This window comes from Ascidia mentula, chromosome 3, assembly GCF_947561715.1.
Source record: "Ascidia mentula chromosome 3, kaAscMent1.1, whole genome shotgun sequence".
Lineage (NCBI taxonomy): Eukaryota > Metazoa > Chordata > Ascidiacea > Phlebobranchia > Ascidiidae > Ascidia > Ascidia mentula.
The window spans coordinates 11,137,191-11,157,265 of NC_138568.1; the positions used below are offsets into that span (position 1 = coordinate 11,137,191).

The 20,075-nt window shown below is 35.9% G+C and overlaps 5 protein-coding genes across 5 annotated transcripts; 2 read left to right on the top strand and 3 right to left on the bottom strand.

Moving 5' to 3' along the window:
- Nucleotides 1–397: 397 nt before the first annotated feature.
- Nucleotides 398–4,599, top strand: LOC145893885 (adenosine kinase-like). Its single transcript, XM_082982258.1, has 10 exons — nt 398–525; nt 1,586–1,660; nt 1,806–1,938; nt 2,041–2,210; nt 2,292–2,397; nt 2,472–2,562; nt 2,991–3,070; nt 3,263–3,413; nt 3,765–3,854; nt 4,319–4,599. Exons 1-10 carry the CDS (start codon nt 512–514, stop codon nt 4,444–4,446), a joined length of 1,038 nt encoding a protein of 345 aa, XP_082838384.1. The 5' UTR covers nt 398–511; the 3' UTR covers nt 4,447–4,599.
- A 1,098-nt stretch (nt 4,600–5,697) lies between these two features.
- Nucleotides 5,698–9,299, bottom strand: LOC145893906 (STAM-binding protein-like A). Its single transcript, XM_082982301.1, has 11 exons — nt 9,160–9,299; nt 9,000–9,064; nt 8,670–8,838; nt 8,327–8,502; nt 7,999–8,117; nt 7,803–7,920; nt 7,345–7,483; nt 7,100–7,237; nt 6,901–7,014; nt 6,420–6,521; nt 5,698–5,994 (listed from the first exon to the last, which is right to left on the bottom strand). The coding sequence occupies exons 1-11, from the start codon at nt 9,286–9,288 to the stop codon at nt 5,926–5,928; spliced, it is 1,338 nt and encodes a 445-aa protein (XP_082838427.1). The 5' UTR covers nt 9,289–9,299; the 3' UTR covers nt 5,698–5,925.
- A 32-nt stretch (nt 9,300–9,331) lies between these two features.
- On the bottom strand, nt 9,332–11,154 carry LOC145893907 (core-binding factor subunit beta-like). Its single transcript, XM_082982302.1, has one exon. The coding sequence runs from the start codon at nt 10,854–10,856 to the stop codon at nt 10,317–10,319; it is 540 nt and encodes a 179-aa protein (XP_082838428.1). The 5' UTR covers nt 10,857–11,154; the 3' UTR covers nt 9,332–10,316.
- A 2,267-nt stretch (nt 11,155–13,421) lies between these two features.
- Nucleotides 13,422–17,839, top strand: LOC145893919 (uncharacterized). Its single transcript, XM_082982318.1, has 9 exons — nt 13,422–13,668; nt 13,836–14,039; nt 14,451–14,693; nt 14,810–14,970; nt 15,181–15,309; nt 15,434–15,597; nt 15,696–15,832; nt 16,038–16,783; nt 17,680–17,839. Exons 1-9 carry the CDS (start codon nt 13,506–13,508, stop codon nt 17,776–17,778), a joined length of 2,046 nt encoding a protein of 681 aa, XP_082838444.1. The 5' UTR covers nt 13,422–13,505; the 3' UTR covers nt 17,779–17,839.
- A 619-nt stretch (nt 17,840–18,458) lies between these two features.
- On the bottom strand, nt 18,459–19,070 carry LOC145893920 (ER membrane protein complex subunit 8/9 homolog). The gene has a single exon (XM_082982319.1). It carries the CDS (start codon nt 19,056–19,058, stop codon nt 18,462–18,464), a length of 597 nt encoding a protein of 198 aa, XP_082838445.1. The 5' UTR covers nt 19,059–19,070; the 3' UTR covers nt 18,459–18,461.
- Between the last annotated feature and the right edge of the window lie 1,005 nt (nt 19,071–20,075).

Sequence of the window (20,075 nt, forward strand, 5' to 3'; positions counted from 1 at the left end):
TTTTCAAAATAATGACAGTTTCGAAACATAACGATAATATGCAATCTAAACATACGTTTTTTTACAACAATCCATCTTGCCTAAACCGTCAAGGCTACAGGATTGTAAAATTCCAATTTGGTTTGTCTTGTTGTATTGTAGATTAACAGTCGTTGTAGGAAACGCAACAGAAAGAGACAATATCCATCGACATAATTTTCTAGATGGTAAGACATTGCTTTGTAATTTTGGTCAAAAATTTTCATCATTACACCGTTTGTGTTTAATTTTTTTTATTATTTTTTTATATTTCCAAACGTGATCATGCCATTCTCTCGCTTGGAAATGTTGTGTGGTAAAGCGTAATATAAATATGCAAAAAGTTAACGCTCAAAGACGCCAAACGCATGTGCCGGGTATATATAAAGCAAAGTTCCTGCTGAGACGTCCCAGTCAGTTTTCGAGATCGGTTTGGAGTTTGCTACTGGTTGTCTATATCTTCTGAAGTGAATATCATCTCATATACTCTGCAATGTCAAATGTATGGTAAGTCAAGCAAAAAAACTGTAGCCCTCATATTTCGTCCATTGAATAAAAGTGGTTTCATAAACGGAAAAGTTTGTAGTAAGTGAACATTGCAAACATTTGCACCATTGCTTTGCATTTAGATTTGCACTGGTTCTACATTTCACAATAAACCAAGTGCATTATTGCATTGTGCCATAAAAATTAATTCAGAAATTTGGCATTATAAACCTTTTTTCAATTTGCAATGTAACATCCCTTTGCAAGAAAAAATTGTGTATAAAACATTGCTAAATTTGTTTGACTGTGCTCAAACCCGTTTTTTAGCAATAAGTGCTTATTTGTTGTTCCAAAAATAAGTGAGACTGCCAAAATATACTTGAAAACAAAAGAATGTCCCTCATTATACTTCCCCGCAAGGCATTTCATTGCCACATAGTATACACTGGGAACTTCCTAATTTTAATACAAAATTAACAGGTTTATACGGTACCAGTTAGTTTTCACACCAGGCTGCAAATGCAGGAGCAAGGTTTTGCAGTTTCTCCACAACCAGTTTTAGCAGTGCAGACAGATAGCCTGGGGCATAACAGGTTTTAAGGCTTTGCTGTTAGTGTTCTAGTTTAGTTACTTTGCTGAATGGTGTCTGCTTTCAGGTTGGTTCCGATTTCACAATAGCAGTTACAACAGAAAGATAACATAGTTAATTACAAAGAAATAAATTAATTAATCACAAAAATCTGTAGGTTTTTATGCAAAGCTGTAGTTAGCTGATTATGTTTAAGACATAAGTATCTGATGTATATCAACAAAATATCTTTGAGATGGGTTCAATTATAAGCTCTTCTGAAGATGAAGTAGTTGAAACACTTGGAGATTATTTTTCAACAAGCAGTGAGAGTAGCAGTAGTAGTGAAAGCGACTTTCTGTTTGGAAGTGACGATGACTCTTCAGACAATGAAGCTGAGATTGCAAAAACAAATTTTAAGATTAATTAGTAAGTGTTGGAAAGTGATAAAATCCAACTCAATGTTGTCATATAAGGGAATAATAATTAAGTATCGCTTATTTACATTTTCAGTGATGGAATCCTGTTTGGCATGGGTAATCCTCTTCTGGATATATCAGCTCCAGTGGCCAAAGAGTATCTTGAAAAGTAAGTCACATATCTGTTGGACAATAAATAGTTGTACATACATACATTGTGGTGTTACTTCAGGTTGGAATGTCTGGAGAATATTTGAGTAAATTGGTGATGAGTTTCTTTCTTAATTAAATGCACAACTTTGTGTCTTTTGAAGGTATGGATTAAAACAGAATGACGCTATCCTTGCTGAAGAAAAACACAAACCAATGTATGATGAAATGGTAAAAACATTTGCTGTTGAATTTTTAGCTGGTGGTGCTACTCAGAACTCCATCAAAGTCGCCCAGGTTTGTTTAAATTCATTTAAAAAATAGAAACAAAACACACGTGATCGATTTTTTTACATGACCCGAATTGCATTAACTGAAACAAAAGCTTTCTTTTTAAAGTGGATTCTCAAAAAGCGCAATGCTACAACATTTGTTGGGTCAATTGGAAATGACAAGTACGGAGATATTTTAAAGGATAAAGCGGAGGTGGTTGGGGTAAGAACAGCTTACTACAAGCAAGACAAGGAACCAACTGGACTTTGTGCAGCATTATTGTGTGGCCACAACAGGTAACTCCAAAAAAACTTAAAAGCGTAACTACCTTTATGAGTTTGATTGCCTTTTATGTAGTTAACATGTTTTGTTCTCAGATCTTTATGTGCAAACCTTGCTGCTGCTAACGAATTCAAATACAGCCATCTTGAAAAACCTGAAAACTGGGCTCTTGTGGAGCAGGCTAAATTTTACTATATTGCTGTGAGTACTGCCTTGGGGGTGTTAATTCTATCAGTAAATTATCAGAAAACTAAACTATTTTTTTGATGTATCAGGGTTTCTTTTTGACTGTTTCTCCTGAAAGCATCCAGGCTGTAGCAAAACATGCATCACAAAATGGAAAAACATTTGTAATGGGACTAGCAGGTATCATCATCTACATATGATTTATTTAAATGTTTTCTAATTTGTAACTAATGTTTGTTTGCTGCACTGTATTATCCAAGCTTCTTAACTTTTGTTTCTGTCATAAATTCAGTTGTCAGTTAGGTTTATTTTTAATTATTTAATTGTTATAATGTTCATATTATATAATATGCTGTATACATAGCCCATTAATGCCTTGTCTGCAATATTTTTTTATTTGCCATTTGCCAACAGTGCAATAGTGGGTATGTGTGATGCAGACCTCAAATATTTGTTTTTTTGAGCACTTTGTACAACGCAGAATGTTGGCACAAGTGTGCTGGGATCTGTGGGATTATGTCCAGCCTCTGTGCTCTCTATTCACCTATCATACTAGTGATGATTTCAATATACTTACCAGTCCTTCTAACTTGAACATTGTTTTACAGCCCCATTTATCAGTCAGTTTTACATGAAACCACTTATGGATGCAATGCCATATGTCGACATTTTGTGTGGCAACGAAACTGTGAGTAGCACATAGTAAACCTTGTAAAAAACAGTTTATGTTTTATTGAATTAAACTGGCAAGCAAAACGTCTGAAACAAATTTTGAAATTGACAAAAAGTATGCTTATGTTTACAGTGTTTATATTGGACCAACAAAACGCCACATCCCACAAAATCTGTTTTCTCTGAATTTAAACTTTTTCATTCACAGGAAGCGTGTGAATTCTCAAAAAAACAAGAGTTTGGGACCGAAAACCTCGAAGAAATTGCCAAGAAGATTGCTGCTTTGCCTAAAGTGAACAGCAACAAACCGAGGATTGTGGTTATCACGCACGGTGATCAGGCTACCATAGTCGCTAACGGTTCGTCAGTTTTCATATTTTGCTACATTTTTTACCCTCCGTGAAAGCAATTAAGTGTTCCAAGCACATATGGCAATCACAAATCGATTACTTACATATAAAAATATTTGTTGAAAGGTTTAACGCAAATTTTATTTAATTTCATTTTGTCTCGAGTATAAAAAGACTGGTCCATATTGCCATTAAAATTGCCATGTCTAAACTGATGATGACGACATAAGTTTTTGCCGAAATGTTTTTAAACATGACAATGTTAATAGCAATATGGGCCAGTCTTTTTATACTCGGAATTTTGAGGAAATCCGTGATTTGTGTTCCTTCGTTTTGTCTTATTGTTCCAAACATATGCAGGACCAAACGACGTTAAGTTTCATCCGATCATTCCATTGAAGGAGGATAAAATAGTTGACACAAATGGTGCTGGTGATGCTTTTGTCGGAGGTATATTCTTTGCATATAGGTTTATAGGCGTCACACCCCAGGCATTACAGCGTAGCTGGATCAGCCACTTTTTCCTGACAAGTCGGAGCGAGATTTCAAGCCCTCGATGAGGTTTGAATTCACGACCTTGGGCTAACCAGGCTAATCGCTCTACCAACTGAGCTACAGGTGCTCAGCGGTTTCGTGGGTATATTGTGGCCAATGCACACTTTTCCAGGAAAAAGTGGATGATCCAGCTATAGGCTGCAATGCCTGAGTTGCGAAGCCTGTAAACCAAACTTTTTCGTTACGTTATTGTGTGGTTGCGTATCAGTTGGGTATCCGTGGTAAGTTCTCTCAACCTGTTTCCACAATCTGAACTTATTCATAAATTGTGACCAGTCTGAGAAATGTTTAACATCGGCAATACATTTTAATGTGTGCTATTCACAACACAAATAACTATGTTTTGAAACTTTGTACAGGTTTTTTGTCTCAACTTGTTCAAGGCAAACCGCTCGACACATGCGTGGCATGCGGTCACCACGCAGCAAATATCATCATTCAAAGGTCGGGATGCACTTTTCCTGACGAATGCGACTTCAAAGAGTAAAAGTCGAATGATGTTTTTTCGTTCGTTCCCTGATCAATCTCGGTTTAGGTTAACCAGCAATCAAGTGTCATAGATATAATATTGTCAGTCATATGCCTCCAGCAAAGCAATGTGACATTTTTTTAACCGGTAGTCAATAAATCTACCCTATGCAAAGAACTGTGGTTAGATCAGTCAGGACCCTTCCAAAGACAAAGTGTGTCGATAAAAGAACTTTTTTCTCCTGGGCCTCCTATGAGATTAGAGCATAGATTTTGGGATTGGGGCCTGGAATCGTCCAATTTCAATTTGGGATTAAATGTGGGAAAACTGGCCTTCGCAGTGGTGGTCTGCAACACAGTCATAAAAAGACAGCTACATCCAGAGTTACCATATGTAATTCTATGTTAAGTTCAACACAGCATTTTTCTGGATGTCGTAAGTTTTAAATTACTCCTGGGTGCGGTGTTGTACCTCGTTACTTGGTTTATTGCAAGCCAATTGTACCTTTTAGGACCTATATTGGTAGTTCTATCAAAATAAGTTTCGCCGGCGGGAAATGCCCAACTTGTTTTCTGTCCACTGTCGTAATGGTAGGGGCACACGTCACAAAGCAACCAGTGATGCATAGGGGTGAATTTAAAAGTTGAGTGAGTGCACATACGTGTGCTGTTGCTGGGGCAAATTTGAGCCAGTTTCGGGCAGTTTTAGTGGGATTTGGGCGCTTTAAATCATGTAGCAACTTGGCGTCGGATGCTGCAGAAAATTGAACTGAAAAAACAGCTAAAACTTCGGGCTATATTTTACAGAAAAATAAACAAATTCATTTGCGATTTTATGAAAGATCCATCAGCTACACATTCTGATCAAAATTGGTTGCCGGCCCGGTGCATTTTTGGTCTCTGGGGTCATTTGTTTGAGAAACAAGCGGAACAGTCGCCAGGTGCATTATTGGATTTCTCTGGTTTAATTGCCATATAAGTCCTTCAATGAATTTGGCAGAAAGCATTCGTTTGTATTTGAGTAGATAACGTCGAGAGGCTTCAGACAATGCCAACCAATTGTGGTGCAGATTAGCGTACTGTTTGTGGTACATGCATAACTGTTTGTTAATTCAGGGTTGCCTTACCGTTATTTCTAAAAATTATTATTAATTCAGAGGTCAACCTCTAAAAATAACGAGCGTCCTAATTTTTAGACGTATTAGTCGTTTTTTGGCCATAAATTTGTTTGCATTCTCATCGATAACAGCCCTGCATATATCATCTCCTATGAAATATAATGAAACTTTATTTGATCAGACAACAATATTTAGGACGTACGTGAAAATAAAGCAGCAGGAAATTAAGTGCGAACAAAAATGAAACAGGAATTGATGTTGAAAACAACAGTAAAGCACACAGTAGTAGCGGTTATCGGCAATTACTGGGAACTGGCTTTCACATTCCTTCTGCTACCTATTTATTGTTGAATGTTGGTGAAAAAACACGTGGAATGACGTCAGCACTTGTTCCTCCAATCAACGATCTGTGCAGATTGCGAGGTGATTGTATGAACGTGGTCGCAACTCTGGTGAAACAACACAAAATATTGTCACACATGGCTGTATGTGATGTTTTAGTTCAACACAGTGGGTCTGTTGTTGATTTTTGCCATTCATGCCATCCGGAATTAATCACCAATAAATATCCTATCCTTTCCCTAAAACTCTTTTTATGATCAACAAATCCTAATTAATCCTTATTACCTTTTGAAAACTTTTTTTGAATTGAACCAACTTAATTTGCTAGTATGTCAAAAAGCAAATTTCACATTAAATAGAATTCATTAAAAGTGAAATACATATCTTGGGTCTTTTTATCATTTCATTGCAAGTTACAGCAGCTTTCGTTTAAAATGGCTAGACCATAAAGGCCGTTTCGAAACTTTACACTTTGAGAGGTTAAGAACCATTGATAAGAACTGTTGACAAGTAAAATGAAAAATAGAAGCACCTCAAAAAGTGCAGGATTTGTGTTGTGTGGGTGAAATCCAGCTTTTGTACATTTTCCAATCACGTTCATACCATGATGTGGTGTCAGCATAAAATACCCAATCTGATAAATGAAGTAAATGAAATAAAATGTCCACAAAAATCGCAAGTCAACTAGAATGTAAAAAACCCTTGCTGTGACCACTTGTCTGTTAAAAAAAATGTAACCTTTGTTGCTAATGCTGCCAGGCATATTACTCAATAATTTAAAGCTCTTCTGGCAAAAAAACTTGTTTGGGCGACGTTTCGGTCGTTATTTAACAGAACTTCAACATGACAAGTGAAGTAAAACGCCAACACGGCGATAGATAGTAACACGTATAAAAGACAAAAGAAGTTGTTTTGCCAGAAGAGCTTTAAATTATTGAGAAACTGTAACCACATCTATGCTGGTTAAAATATTGTCACATTTTACACTCTTGAAGAAACAAAAGCAAATTCACCTCGTTAAATTTTCCCGAACAAACGATGGCAACAGATTCTGACATGAGACACTGGTAGGGGTAATGTGTGTGGAGATCAACACTTGAAAGAAAAGCTGTCTGCGAAGGGTGAGTCTGTCAGAGAATACATGAATAAGATAAAGTGAAATTATTCACATGATTATGTTGTTCAGCAACAAGATCTGTAAATATAACTTACATGGATCCAACCCAAACATATTCCATCATATTGGTCCTGGAAGTCCCACATATCTTCCTCTCTGGTTGTGTCACAACTATCAGGTGCTCCCTTTTGATGGGGCAGCAGAACATGGGTGATAACAAACACTTCATTTGCCTGCGAAAGATTCAAAAGAAGCGTTGCAAAGGGTTATGCACATATCTTGATCAATTTAAAGAAAGGTTTTTCATTTCCAGCCAAAACTGTTTGTATTGTTAGCTCACCAGTTTGCCAAACAACACACCACATGTTTCTATATTCCGGTCGGTGTTGGCTTTTGCATATTTCATGAATTCCAACGGTAGGTTGCTGGGACACAGAATTGTCCTTAATCCATACTTGTTTTTGGTTTGCGTCAGTGAACTGTAATCACCATTCAATGTCAAATCTTACAGCAGTTAAAAATCTTTTGCAAGGTTTTTAGCAATCAGGGCGCTTTACAGGTTAAAAAACAAACAATACACATTTACAACCGTTTGAAACCATGTGTTTCTGATTACCGTCAGTCAGTTAATTTATGAAATACGAAAAACCGATTTCGCCTACAAAGGCATCATCAGTTTCTGCAAAAAATCAGAAACACTTAGTTTCAAACTTTTGCTATCCGCTAATTGCTGTCGCTGGTTTTAAGACAGTGCCACATCAGCCAAAAAATGTGTAATATTATGACATGGGTACTTACGCTGCGAAGGCCATAGATGATGTGCCCGTATCATCATGTGTTTGAGTATCCAATGGTTTTGAACTTTCAACACCTAAATTATTAGGCTTAAGGTTTCTGTCGAAGGATGGACGTGGTGCTTAAAAGAGAAACAAATTAACAATTAGATTAAAACCACCCGTAAATTGAAGAGGTTTCATATAAAAAGCAGTTCTACCTGCTATGGGTGCAACTGGTTCATTACGTGCCTGACTTGGTTCAGGTAGAGATGGAGGTGGCGCAAAGTCGACTGGTAGTAATGGGCCATTGTCCTTAATGTTAACTTTTTCTTCAAATCTAATAAATGTAAAATTTGGTGTAAAAACTTCATCAAGCTTAGAATATTTAAACAACTAAATCATTCCAAAAACCTCACATGTAACACAGAATATTATAAAACAAAACATAATTTCCCAAATTTCGCTTTTAGTTTAGCACTGTGTAAAAAATAATCTAAATAACACAATTTATGCATAATATATTCACCACATAACATGTCTACGCACTGTGCTTCAATTGCAAGCCTTTCTTTTTCCAACTCCTCCCTCCGTTGTTGCCGGACAAAAGCATCCATATGTTGCTGCTCCAACATTTTGATTTCTTCCTCCTTCTCTCTTTTCAGTCTCTCTTCCTCCTGGCGCAACCTTTCTTTTTCTTCTTCTGCTAATTGTTGCAATCTTTCCTATTAAAGCACGAAGCAAAATTATCACCATATTTGAGTATTTGAGAAAATTTTGAATAACAAATGCTGGTTAAATGTATTCAGTTAATGTTTCAAAAAAATTATTAATGTACTGATTAATGACCACTCAAGAAAATTTCCATCAAACTATAGTTGCACATATATACTTGTTCATCGAGGTAGTTCTTATATTCCTTTTCATATTTATCTTTGAGAAACTTTTTTAGCTTCTCAGCTCTTTCCAAAGCAGGTTTTAGGGCCTTTTTGTTGGCATTTTTTTCAGCCACTGTCACTTGGCTAAACTGTGGATGGGTTTTCAGTTTCTCCAGAGAAAGGCTAAAAAAATTCATAAATTTTAAATTTAGTTGACCAGACGATAAAAGCTTAAGATGTACACTAAAATTGTTGTTGATTTAATTAATGATGATACATTCAATAAACAAAAGGTTTTTAAAAATTGAGTTCAGTTATAGTTGAGCCAACATTATTACACTTACATGAGGAACTTTGCATAAAGTACATATGAATTTTCAAAGTTCTTTTCTTCAAAATAAACCTCTGCCTGTGAAGAAAGGGTGCAATGTTTAAGGTGGCTCCATAAATTGGTAGTCACAAGCATTTAAGTTTCTACATTTCTACTATCTAGGTATACTGTACCATTCTCATAATTTCTTGGCAGGATCTGAAGTACCTCCTAATAGGAACATTTTTGTTCACTTCTATTTGGCCCTTCTCAAACAAGAGACGAAGTCTTTCATTTGGAGTAGTTGCACCACTCTCCTTCATTTCACATTAGTATTGTTTCCACTTAAAAAGACATTGAGAAAACCTTTAAGCAGAGCAGTGATTGTTTGTTAGACACAGCAACAAAAGCAAATTAATCATTTGGCAATGGCACCAAAAACTCAAGGTACGGTATGGAACAGCGGATAACAACTGCAGGAGCACACAAAAAATCATGGCACATAGACATCTCATAGACGTATGTATTACATGTCCGAGTAGATATAAAAAAGTTAACAGTTTGAAATCCGCAACAAAACATATTTGTTTAAATTACTACTGAGCACAATATACAGGCAAAACCAGCACACTGTAATTGGCCGTGAATTGGCTAAACACAGTTAAAAAATTTTAATCCAAATATACAAAAGCACTCACCATAGGTAACACTAAAGCCATAAACAATTTGTAGTATTTGACGAAACAACTGTTATTTAGCAGACATGTACAAGTACAATGTTTTTTTTTATGATTTAAAAATGCACAACATAGGTCCCACTTACCAAAAAAACTGAAACAAGATGTATTGCTTTAGTTGCATTTTGGATGTCTAATTATATTTTACAAACATAAAAACAATTTAAAATCAATGCTGCGTAGAAGCAGAAAACATATATATTTAAATACATTTAAATCGTCATAGGATTATATTTTAAAACTAACAGACATTGTTAAAAACTAAATTATGCACCTAAAATGTGTGTGTATTATCACTTTTTTTTATAATATACAACATACACTATAACATCAAAATACCTTAAAGAACTGTAGGGAAGTTTGTAGAAAAAAACAGTATTGTAGTATGTAGGAAAGAAAACAAAAGTAAAATCATGCTTAGCATACTGTAAGTAAATGTTGTAACAGTTTTATTGCTACAGATTTGGAACTTGTAAGGTTCAAATAAGGTAAGAATTCACAGCCTGGCAGGTATGAAAATTCAAAACACACAGAATTGTTACATTTATTAACTAGGAATTATTATTGTTATACAAGCAGCATTTTACTTGCCATTATTACTGTTAGTGAGAAACTTAATGAAGCCTAGGTCGCTTGTCTAATGGGCTGCTGCTTCCACCACCACCACCACCACTACCAGTTGATGGATGCTTGTGCTTTGGACCTGAAACACTCTGCATGGACTGCTGCATGTTTCCACTTTGTCGAGCTTCGACCTGTGCTCGCTCATCATCATATTCAATGCATCCCATGCCATCCAAACGATGTAGACTGACCCAACCCTTCCAGCACACACATACACCATTGAGAATAAATGGGGCTTTAAGATGAACTTTTCCTGGTTCTCGCTCAAAGTTGACATATTCTTTTGGAGGAGGGATCCCCTGTGTATTTTCAACAGTCCAAGGGTAAAACTGCAGCGTAAAATTGGTGCCAGAGCTAACAAAAGCAATCTCGGCTTTTCCAGAGCGACAACTGCTTTGAAATCTAAGTTGTCGTTCTTCCACTGCCCGATCACGATAACCGGTATATTTTATTTCAGTTTCTCGACTTAGTCGCCGGAATAGCTCATTTGATTCATACGCAGCACGTTGATCAGACACTACCCTAGGCATCTTTGAAGTGCCTGTATAAACAATGGACAAATAACCAACATTTTTTTATAACTTTAACATGTTTTTGCCTATTAGCTAAAGCTTGAAAGCATTTATACATAATTCAAACAATCTTAAGTCAACACAATTTTTATACAAACCAATCGGCTTATTCTGGAATCTGGTTTTGCCGTTTTAACGTGTTTTCATCGATGGATGCATTCGGTGCAAAGCTGTTAATGGTCAAAATTTTTAGTTAACCCTATTTATAAACGAATTTTAAAGACTTTGACAAAAGAAAGTTAATTTTAATAGCCAGCACAACTTACTTTTAATTACTAATAAAACAATCACATTACTCATTTTGCAAAACTCCAAAGACAACACTTGTCACGCATCAGTAATTTTTACAAGTCACGTGCTTAATCAACAAATTTCGACAGTCACCTGGTAATGAAGTCATCCAATTTTTTAAATTTAGAAGAGCCAGGGCACAGACAATGATTTCAGTTCGTAGTGGCAACGTAAAAGTCATTTTCTATCTCTCACATAATTTAGGTTATTCACTAATAATAAACAAAAGCATATATAACAGTTCCAATGAAAATGCACGGAACGTTTGTTTAACCTGCGATAGACCTGTAGCCTGGTCCGTTACCAGAAAATTACTGTTCGCCATTGACCTACAGACATACTTGCGCTAACGGCACGATGTAATGTTATTTCATGTGTTTTAATTAATCTTTTTTTATCTCATTAACAATCTTATTAAAAAACTTAAATACCAGGTAGGCCTATAAATACAGCCATAGAATACTGTTTTAGTATTGTATGATGCAGTAGTGATGTTCCCAGATCAAAATTACCCGGCCGGATTTGACTGAAAACTATCCCGATCCGACCGGACCGGGTAATTTTGATCCGGCAGTTTGTTAACCGCAATTCAAGCGTGCATTTGACCGGCAATCAACGTAGGGCGTTTAAAGTGTTTTACTTAGTTAGGCACAACACGTCACGAACAAACTTAGTAGAAAACAACCTATAAATCGGAAGTCGGAATGTATCGTTTTTTTTGCAGCAGGATCACCAAAACGAGTAATTTGCAAATGCTTGCACGTTCAATGTCAAAAATGCTTTCCCAACTATCCGGTAAAACAAGTGTATTATCCGGTCGGTTCGGAGTATACCCAGATCCGGCGCAACACATCCAGTGGTGGGATTAAAATTTTTTAGCATCCGGTTCTCTTACTAGCATCATGCCATATAGTAACCGCGGAAAAACATTGCTCGAAGTTAAATAAAGGCCTACACATACGATTGTTAACAACCGATTTGCGTAGGGCATTAAATGCCAAGAACCGGTTCGCACGAATCGGCTGAATCCCACCACTGAACACATTTCTAAAACGCAGCCTTCTATGGTTGAGATCTGTGGTTCTTAACCTTTTAGCACTTGCGGACCGATAGAATTTCAAAACAGCTTGACGATTTTTAAAATCTAAACTTAATATCACATTAATAACAAAAAACTTGTAGCAGTTTATTGCACTTCGCACTTAAAGAGATCCATTTCAAATAAAAAAATACATTGGTGGGGCGTGACAAATTGCGGAGCTACTATCGGGCGTGGTGCATTTTAGCATCGAGTTTTCATTACTTTTAAAATAATTGCTCTGTGACTCAGGGTACCAGTTTATATAATCGGTAATAGCGCACCGTGTGGTCAAATGCATTCAAGGGTGAACGGCATTCCAGATTTGTTATGTTGTCGTGGATACTACAAGCTAACTGCAAGTCTGAGTGTCTACAGGAAATTATCCCCACAAACGTAGTACCGCATCATAACAAGATGTCGTTTTGAAGAAGATGTTAAAAATTGTTTGTTTTTAGCTTTATTTTGTCTTTTGTTGATGTACCGTAGGTAAAATTGATTTTTCCGGATTCAACTTATGGTTTCCGTGTCATCAACGGGTCTGACATCACAACGCCGCAGGCAGATATTGCCTAAAATGCATTGGTTTGGAAAGGAGTTTTTCAATAAAACATGTGTGGCGCAGCGGTAACACCTTTTTGGGAAAAAATTTCACGTTTAGGCAATGCAGGAATTGCCGAGAAATATAAGCACCAAGTTCCGAAATAAAACGTTTCATCAAAGAAAAGCACCTTAAATAGTTGAACGCACTAACAAAAAAACATAATAGACAAGCTTTAGTGTTTATCTACTCTAATTTTCCATACGATCAAGACTCGCCTCAGTAAAACGCACACCAAAACAGCTTCCAGATGCTAGTTGCTGTTAAATTCCTAAACGTAAAACATTTCCTACAAATTGATTTAGTGCTGTGCGACACATGTTTTATTGAAGAACTCAATCTAAACCAATGCATTTTCAGCCAATCTCTACCTGAAGCATTGTGACATCAGACCTATTTATGACGCGATGTCGGAACCATGTATAACCTAACTGATACTAATCCTCGATCCCAAGCATTTTGTTTCAGATACTTGTAATACCTATCTTAATAAACTTGTTTCGTTGGTCTTAGGATGATGCATAATCTTGATTTTGTTAGATTTAAGGAGCTAGTGATACAATACAATAATTCTGTTTAATTTTGTTTGTGAAGTTTGTTAGTTAGGATTTATTCAATTTTGCATAGCATTTACAAAATGCAGTATGGGTCAGGCAACTATGACATTCCACGAAACTACACTTCTTCACCTGTGCCTAGAGTTCGACCTGAAGCTACAGGCATTGCAGAAAAACACAGGGGCTCTGCAATGTACACCTGCTTAAATCATCCAAAAAATTCATCTTTTGGAAGACAACAAGGTTGGACAATGCCATGTTTTGCCAAAATTTTCTATTGACAGATAATATTTGTGTATCATTTTCCAGAATAAAATTTAAAAACTTTTACATTGCATATATTTAGAACATGATCTATGAAACAGGCCTAACAATGTAAGTAATGTCACCAATTAAAATTTTTACCTCAGAGCAACCTAATATGGAAAATGGACCAATGCGGCATGTTGGAGTGAAATCTCCAATTTTGGTTGATCCTATTTACAATGATGGAAAATACTCAAATCGGTCAGCATGCCCAGTGCCTCGAGTTCGTCCTGAAGCAGCAGAGGTGGCAGAAAAATCCAAAGGCTGTATGGGAATGCTCTTTGGTAACTATGGCAAACCAGATCCATGTAAGTTACGTCAATTTTAATGTGATATCATGATGCACTTTCATTCAAACTGCAATTTATTTTTTAAGAAGTACTTTGTTAACTTTCATATTGTACACTAAAAGAACATCAATAGAACAATTTTAACATGCCAAAATGACTTTTTGTGCGTTTTCGTTTGGCATTTTTCCATATTAAATGGTCCAAAAATTTGGCTAAACATAAACCCAAATGTTATGTTCCCAACAACTTGGTCTAGTGTGGCATACACCCAGTGGTGGGATTCAGCAAACCGGTTAGCATTACTGGTTACTGTCAATGGATTGTTGTAACAGACCTGGCTGAAAAATATGACTTTTGTAATAGAACCGGATAACAAATAATTTGAATTCCACCACTGCATACACCTGATTTTCATCTATATGCTTGTAGATGAATATCAGTATAGAAGAGATGAAAATATTGATCCAAAGAAGGGCCCCATGCGACAGGCTGGAGTGAGGAGTCCGATCCTTGTGGATCCTGTTTATACCAAAGGCCAATACTCTGAAAGAACCCCAAGGCCTGTTCCCCGAGTTAGACCTGAAGCAGAAGAAATAGCAACAAAGTCCAAGGGATCTGTAGCAAAACTGTTTGTAACTGAAGAAAAACGTTACTATGAGTACACTAGTCCAAGTAAGAATTGACATATTAATAATATTAATTTTTTTTCAAAACTTACGCCATGCTGATAGACCCTACTATTATCAGGTAATCTTTGTGATTACTGTGTTTCAATGAAAAATTTACAGAGAAAGGCCCTAAAGATCATGGAAATGAAAATGTCAAAAGAATGAGAAGAATTCAACGTGAAGCAAAGGCAAGGCAGAGTGAGAAAAACACACCAGTTAAAGCTATGTGGAAATCATCTCAATACAACAGCGTTGAATCAAGGGTGAAAGAATTCATGCAAGTATGTAGGAACTATAAATACATTGGTATGGTTTCTAATTTTCCACCTACCACACTTCCTATTTAAAAATGTTTGCAGATTTGCCTGACCGTAATTTCTTTTTAGAAAATCACAGTTGTAATGTGAAAAATTTTGTTTTATTCATTTAAAAATTTTTAGGAGTATTTGTAATACATTGTTAAAAGCAGGAACAATATTTTATTTGTCAAGGATCCACCAAGAGCACCACGTCCTGATAACCAACCGGAAAGACCTCAGTCAGCACCAGCAAGGTCCAATCGTGTTGACGCTGGTGAATTTAAAAACAAGGAACCATACCAGTCATTGACTCCACGTCAGGTATTAGTAAACTTATGGTGTTTAAAAAATCCAAAGTCTTTGGGGCGTGAAAGCACAACGTCTGCTTTGTGGAAATGCTTTGGTCTTTGAATGCTTTTCAGGTGGTAATTTGAACTATTTCCAGGTCAAAAAATCCCCAGTTGATTTTGTTGCACGTAATGCAAGAGTGGCACGGTCTTATGAGATTCAAAGATCAAAACCACAACTTGCTCTTCAAAACTCAACACAAAAGTATAATGATGGTCTAAAAAAATACAATCTGGACGTTAAAGGAAAAACACCTTCATAGTAAGATACTAATTCTTTTTTAGGTAACATTAAAGATTGTTCTCACAAATTTGGTATTTTTCTCCCACTTTTGTAAAATGTTTAATGAACTTTTACAGTCTGCAAACACGTCAGAAGCAATGGGCCAGAAATGAGCAGGAGAGAGTTAGAAGTATGCCAGACCCCTCAGTACCAGAAGGACACACTGTTCTACCTGATTCAGAAAGAAGGGAAACCTTAACTACTTTGAGAAGTAGTAAGTAATTACTGTATTATCAAACATTTGTCATAACTTTAAAATATGGTGTTCTTATTAGTTTGGTAAATAACAACCAAAACCTTTGAATAGTTTTTGCCAGAGGGCACTAAGCAAAATATTTTTTCCTGTTTTTCACAATTTTTCCCCAATACGTGCACAATATTCAACAAGGGGTTTCATTTTGGAAAGCAATATTTTTCAGCTGCAGTCGCATATTCAAATATTACTGAAAATGTTCAACACCACACCGATTATGATACTATGTACATCCCGAAAGAAACAAAAACATATGAAAATTGTCAAGCATATTATCCCTTCCATTCTGAAGAAATAAGCTATTTAGAGCAATCAGATGAATTCAACCCAGAATTTTATCAGCAAGTTTCTCCAAAAAAAATTCTGTCAAGGAGCTTTGAAAATCCTTCCAGCATTCATCAAAAATATTCTGAAAATGATTATGACCATGATTTATTGCAAGACTATCCTCTTGATCACTATGGAAACAACAATGATAATTTTGCTAATGTGGGAGGTTATTACAGCATAGAACCTATACCTAGAAGTCCTTTTAAGGAGCGTAAATCTTCAAAATGTAATGCCAGTCCTATTATTTCCATCAAAGCGAAGAATGGAAGTTCTGTGTATGTGTATGCTCCCCAAAATAGTGGTGACATGGTCACCAAAGAAGATGCAACAAATGATGGACCACATCCTCCAAACTTTCAAATGCAAAATTTGTCAATTGATCCAAGAAATGGTGATTATTACACCACCCCTCAAACCTACAGTGCTTGTCAACCAGAAGTGAAAAAAGCAGTGTCATTTCACCAGCCAGTGGTATCAATGCGAAAATCTTTTACACCTGATATGGATCATGTGACTGCTTCACCTTATAGATGTCAGCGTATGCGAACTGCTTATAGAGATGCATTCGAAACTCAGGAAGAGGTTTAAGTTCAAGTAGTTGTGCAGGAACAGTTGGGACAATAAGTACAGTTTCTTTTGCTTAGGCACTGTTGTGGTGTAATTTACCTTAAACTGAGAAAAATTAATTTCTACAACCCTTTATTTACATTCACATGGGATACCAAACATAATTTGTTTTACTTACTTTGGGAAAATATTACAATCTATGATAATATTTGTTTCCTTATTGGAATTCAAAGGTAAAATACTGTGAAATACCAAAAACAACTAAAATGTTGTGATTTTGTTGGTCTCGTAGAAGGTAGTTTAAACATGTTAAATTTCACACAAGTTCATTGGGCCAACTTTTTACCCATTTTGTGACCATAATGGCTTCAAATTCACAGCTGCACAAGTGCTTAGTTGGGGTGCATTAAATATAGTTAAATCACTATAGTATGCATTTGTATGACTATATAAATGAGTTTACTCAATCTGTCCCATGTTTGGCAATATGTGATAATGAAATGTATGGCAAAAAATGCAAATTTTTTAGATATTAACAGAAAATTTTTATTTTGTCCCAACTGTCCCGTCACATATATTCATGCATGGGATGATTTAGAGAACAATCAAATGCGAAGCATGGACCACTTTTGATTACTGCATTTTTATTTATCAACTTTTCTCTGCTACAAATAACATTGAATTTAAACACTTGAGAATATAAAAAATGTAATATTGTTTGGTCATACAGACTTGTCAATTTATCAAACCACACTTAACATTTTCAAACTATCACTCTTATTTTTCCTTCCACCAGGTACTTCCAAAATTCCTGAAATTGTGACTACCACTTATTAACCAAATATATTGCTGGTTGAAAACACAGTTTTGGTTATTATAGTAACTAAATCCTAATCATAACAACGTTTTAGAGCAACAAGAGCTTCTGGAGCAACACCGGTTATTACCAGTCCGTTCAGCCGACACTCTGGGAGTACGAAACAGGAAGACTGAACTGGAGAGACGAATAGTGGAGGTTGATGAAGCAATTAAAGTTTTTGAAAGACCAAGGGTCTTTGTCAAACTGGGGGAATAATGAACACTAAATTTTTAATCAAATATTATTGCTTAATGCATCTAAGTTTGTCATTGCAAGATCAGTGGATTGCCTTGCAAGGTTGTAATGTTGATGGTACAAGTCCAGTGGCAATGTGCAACATATTGTATATATATCACATTTGCATACATTTCAATAGCAATGGTACGATCTTACACTGTGGTGCTTGATTTTGGGTTGTATAGGATAAATTTGTAAAAATTAATAGTAATAACACACTGGGCTGTTCAATAGGATGTAATGTTACCTGCACTGTACTAGTTTTACAATATAACAAATAATACGTAAACCATGGTCGTGCACATTGCTTTTTTTTTAAATTGCGTACTATACAAACTACATACCTTCACTAATCAATCGTGTGCAGTAGCTTAAAAATATTTGCATTTGGAAAGTTGTAATTTGTTATTTTGCACTTTTCAATACAACATAGAAATTATATTTGTCATTTACAATTTTGATAACGGAAACAATCTTTCTGTGCAATGAAACAAGCATACTTCCAACCAAATAGTTTAACTCAGTTCTGGCACATATATTTTAACTTTTCCAGTTGCAAAACACACAGCAAAAGTGAAAACAGATTGAATGCAAAAACTAATTCATTACAACTAATTTATTTATTGGGTGATTTAACCAATGTTGTGAAATGTCATCAAGATGGTTGTCGAAATCAACAAGATCTTTGTAGACAGAGCGATCCATAAGGGGCTGCAACACATCACTGCAATCATCATCAAACTTTATGCTTGATTTAACCTTTTTCCATTTTCCTTCCGATGATTTTTCATGAAATACCAGTGACTCTGTCAAAGGTACCTTACTATTATCAACTATTACCAGCTTGGCATCAGGACAATATGCATTTATTTTGTCACTGATGCGAATTGAATATGGTGTAGGGTCAGTTGAGGCATTCAAGTTCTCTGGAGCTTCGTAATAGCCAGCAATGCAGAGCTGGTTAATGTCGCAATGGGAGTCAACATTAGTCAGTGCAATTTCCAGCATAGGAGATAGTTGAATACATTGGTGAAACAATGGTATGACATCCACTATTTCTAGAACTTTTTCAGATTGCAATCTTTTTTTGCAGGCCAACAACAACCCATTTACGCTACAGTGCGGATACTTTGCTAAATGAAGTTGCAGTTTTGTAAATGCACGGCATGTTATTTCAATGCCTCTTGAAGTCATGGCCAACCACCTGCTACTAAAAAAAACACAGTTATGAAAATAAAGACAAGGTAATTGAAATATAAAAGGATGAAATGGTGGTTCTGTCACCACTGGCCCTGTCTGCGGCTGCACTGCACATATCACATTTGGATCTATTTTGTTTAATTAACAAGGCGGAATATGGAAATTAGGTGCAGGGTTATGATTTACTATTAAGACTGCTTAACAAGATTTGCGAAAATACAATTGACAGACATCCAATTCCAAGCCAACCTGTGCGAAATAAAAATCACTCCGAAGACCATGTATGCGGAAAATACTACTACACCGGATCACAAAGTTTTTTCCAACCTTGATCCACGTATAAGTCTGTGTAAAACAGAAATCTGTGCGAATTTTAATGATTAGGTGTAAACAGGGCCACCACCTGTTATTTTTGTTTACAAATTTGAGTTGAAATACTACACGAAATCATAGCGTTAATATTTGCACAGATTTCTATGTTACATAGGCTTATATGTGGATCAAGTTTGGAAAAAACTTTGTGACCCGCTGTAAAAGTATCTTCCATGATATGCGGATTATCTTTCCGCATGACTAACCATAACTTACAAATTCACGCTTTATGCTTGTACTGTTTTCTATGGTGTGCAACCATAAAATACTAAAACGTATTCTATGGTACAACACAGAATATCTCGGCTGTTTTAAATTGATGACAACAGTTTTATTTGTACCTGGTTAAACATTCATGCAAAAGTTATCTAGCAATAAATATTGAAGATATATTATGTCATTGGGTGTGTAGCGAAACTCTTTCCTTTGCAATTACTGCACAGGTGAGCGAGAATGCTAATTCAGAAAAAAAATACCTGTTTCGGAGCAAGATGGACAAAGATTAGTTGTTTTTATACGCTTACCTGTAGGTTTACGTTCTTCATGTATACTTTTTGTAGAAAACATTTTGCCTGGCGACCTCAAGTGTCAAATCGTAATTGAAAATTCAGCATCCGAATTGCTTGACGGCAAGGAAAA

Coding starts and splice junctions, on each gene's coding strand:
- LOC145893920 (XM_082982319.1), bottom strand. CDS start 19,058: ATGACTTCAAGAGGCATTGAAATAACATGCCGTGCATTTACAAAACTG.
- LOC145893885 (XM_082982258.1), top strand. Junction 3,071..3,262: donor TTTTGTGTGGCAACGAAACT/GTGAGTAGCACA, acceptor TTTCATTCACAG/GAAGCGTGTGAATTCTCAAA. Junction 3,414..3,764: donor GGCTACCATAGTCGCTAACG/GTTCGTCAGTTT, acceptor AAACATATGCAG/GACCAAACGACGTTAAGTTT.
- LOC145893919 (XM_082982318.1), top strand. CDS start 13,506: ATGCAGTATGGGTCAGGCAACTATGACATTCCACGAAACTACACTTCT. Junction 15,310..15,433: donor AGTCATTGACTCCACGTCAG/GTATTAGTAAAC, acceptor AACTATTTCCAG/GTCAAAAAATCCCCAGTTGA. Junction 15,598..15,695: donor AAAGGAAAAACACCTTCATA/GTAAGATACTAA, acceptor GAACTTTTACAG/TCTGCAAACACGTCAGAAGC.
- LOC145893907 (XM_082982302.1), bottom strand. CDS start 10,856: ATGCCTAGGGTAGTGTCTGATCAACGTGCTGCGTATGAATCAAATGAG.
- LOC145893906 (XM_082982301.1), bottom strand. CDS start 9,288: ATGAAGGAGAGTGGTGCAACTACTCCAAATGAAAGACTTCGTCTCTTG. Junction 9,065..9,159: donor GCCAAGAAATTATGAGAATG/GTACAGTATACC, acceptor CTTTCTTCACAG/GCAGAGGTTTATTTTGAAGA. Junction 5,995..6,419: donor CAAATCCTGCACTTTTTGAG/GTGCTTCTATTT, acceptor TTGTTTCACCAG/AGTTGCGACCACGTTCATAC.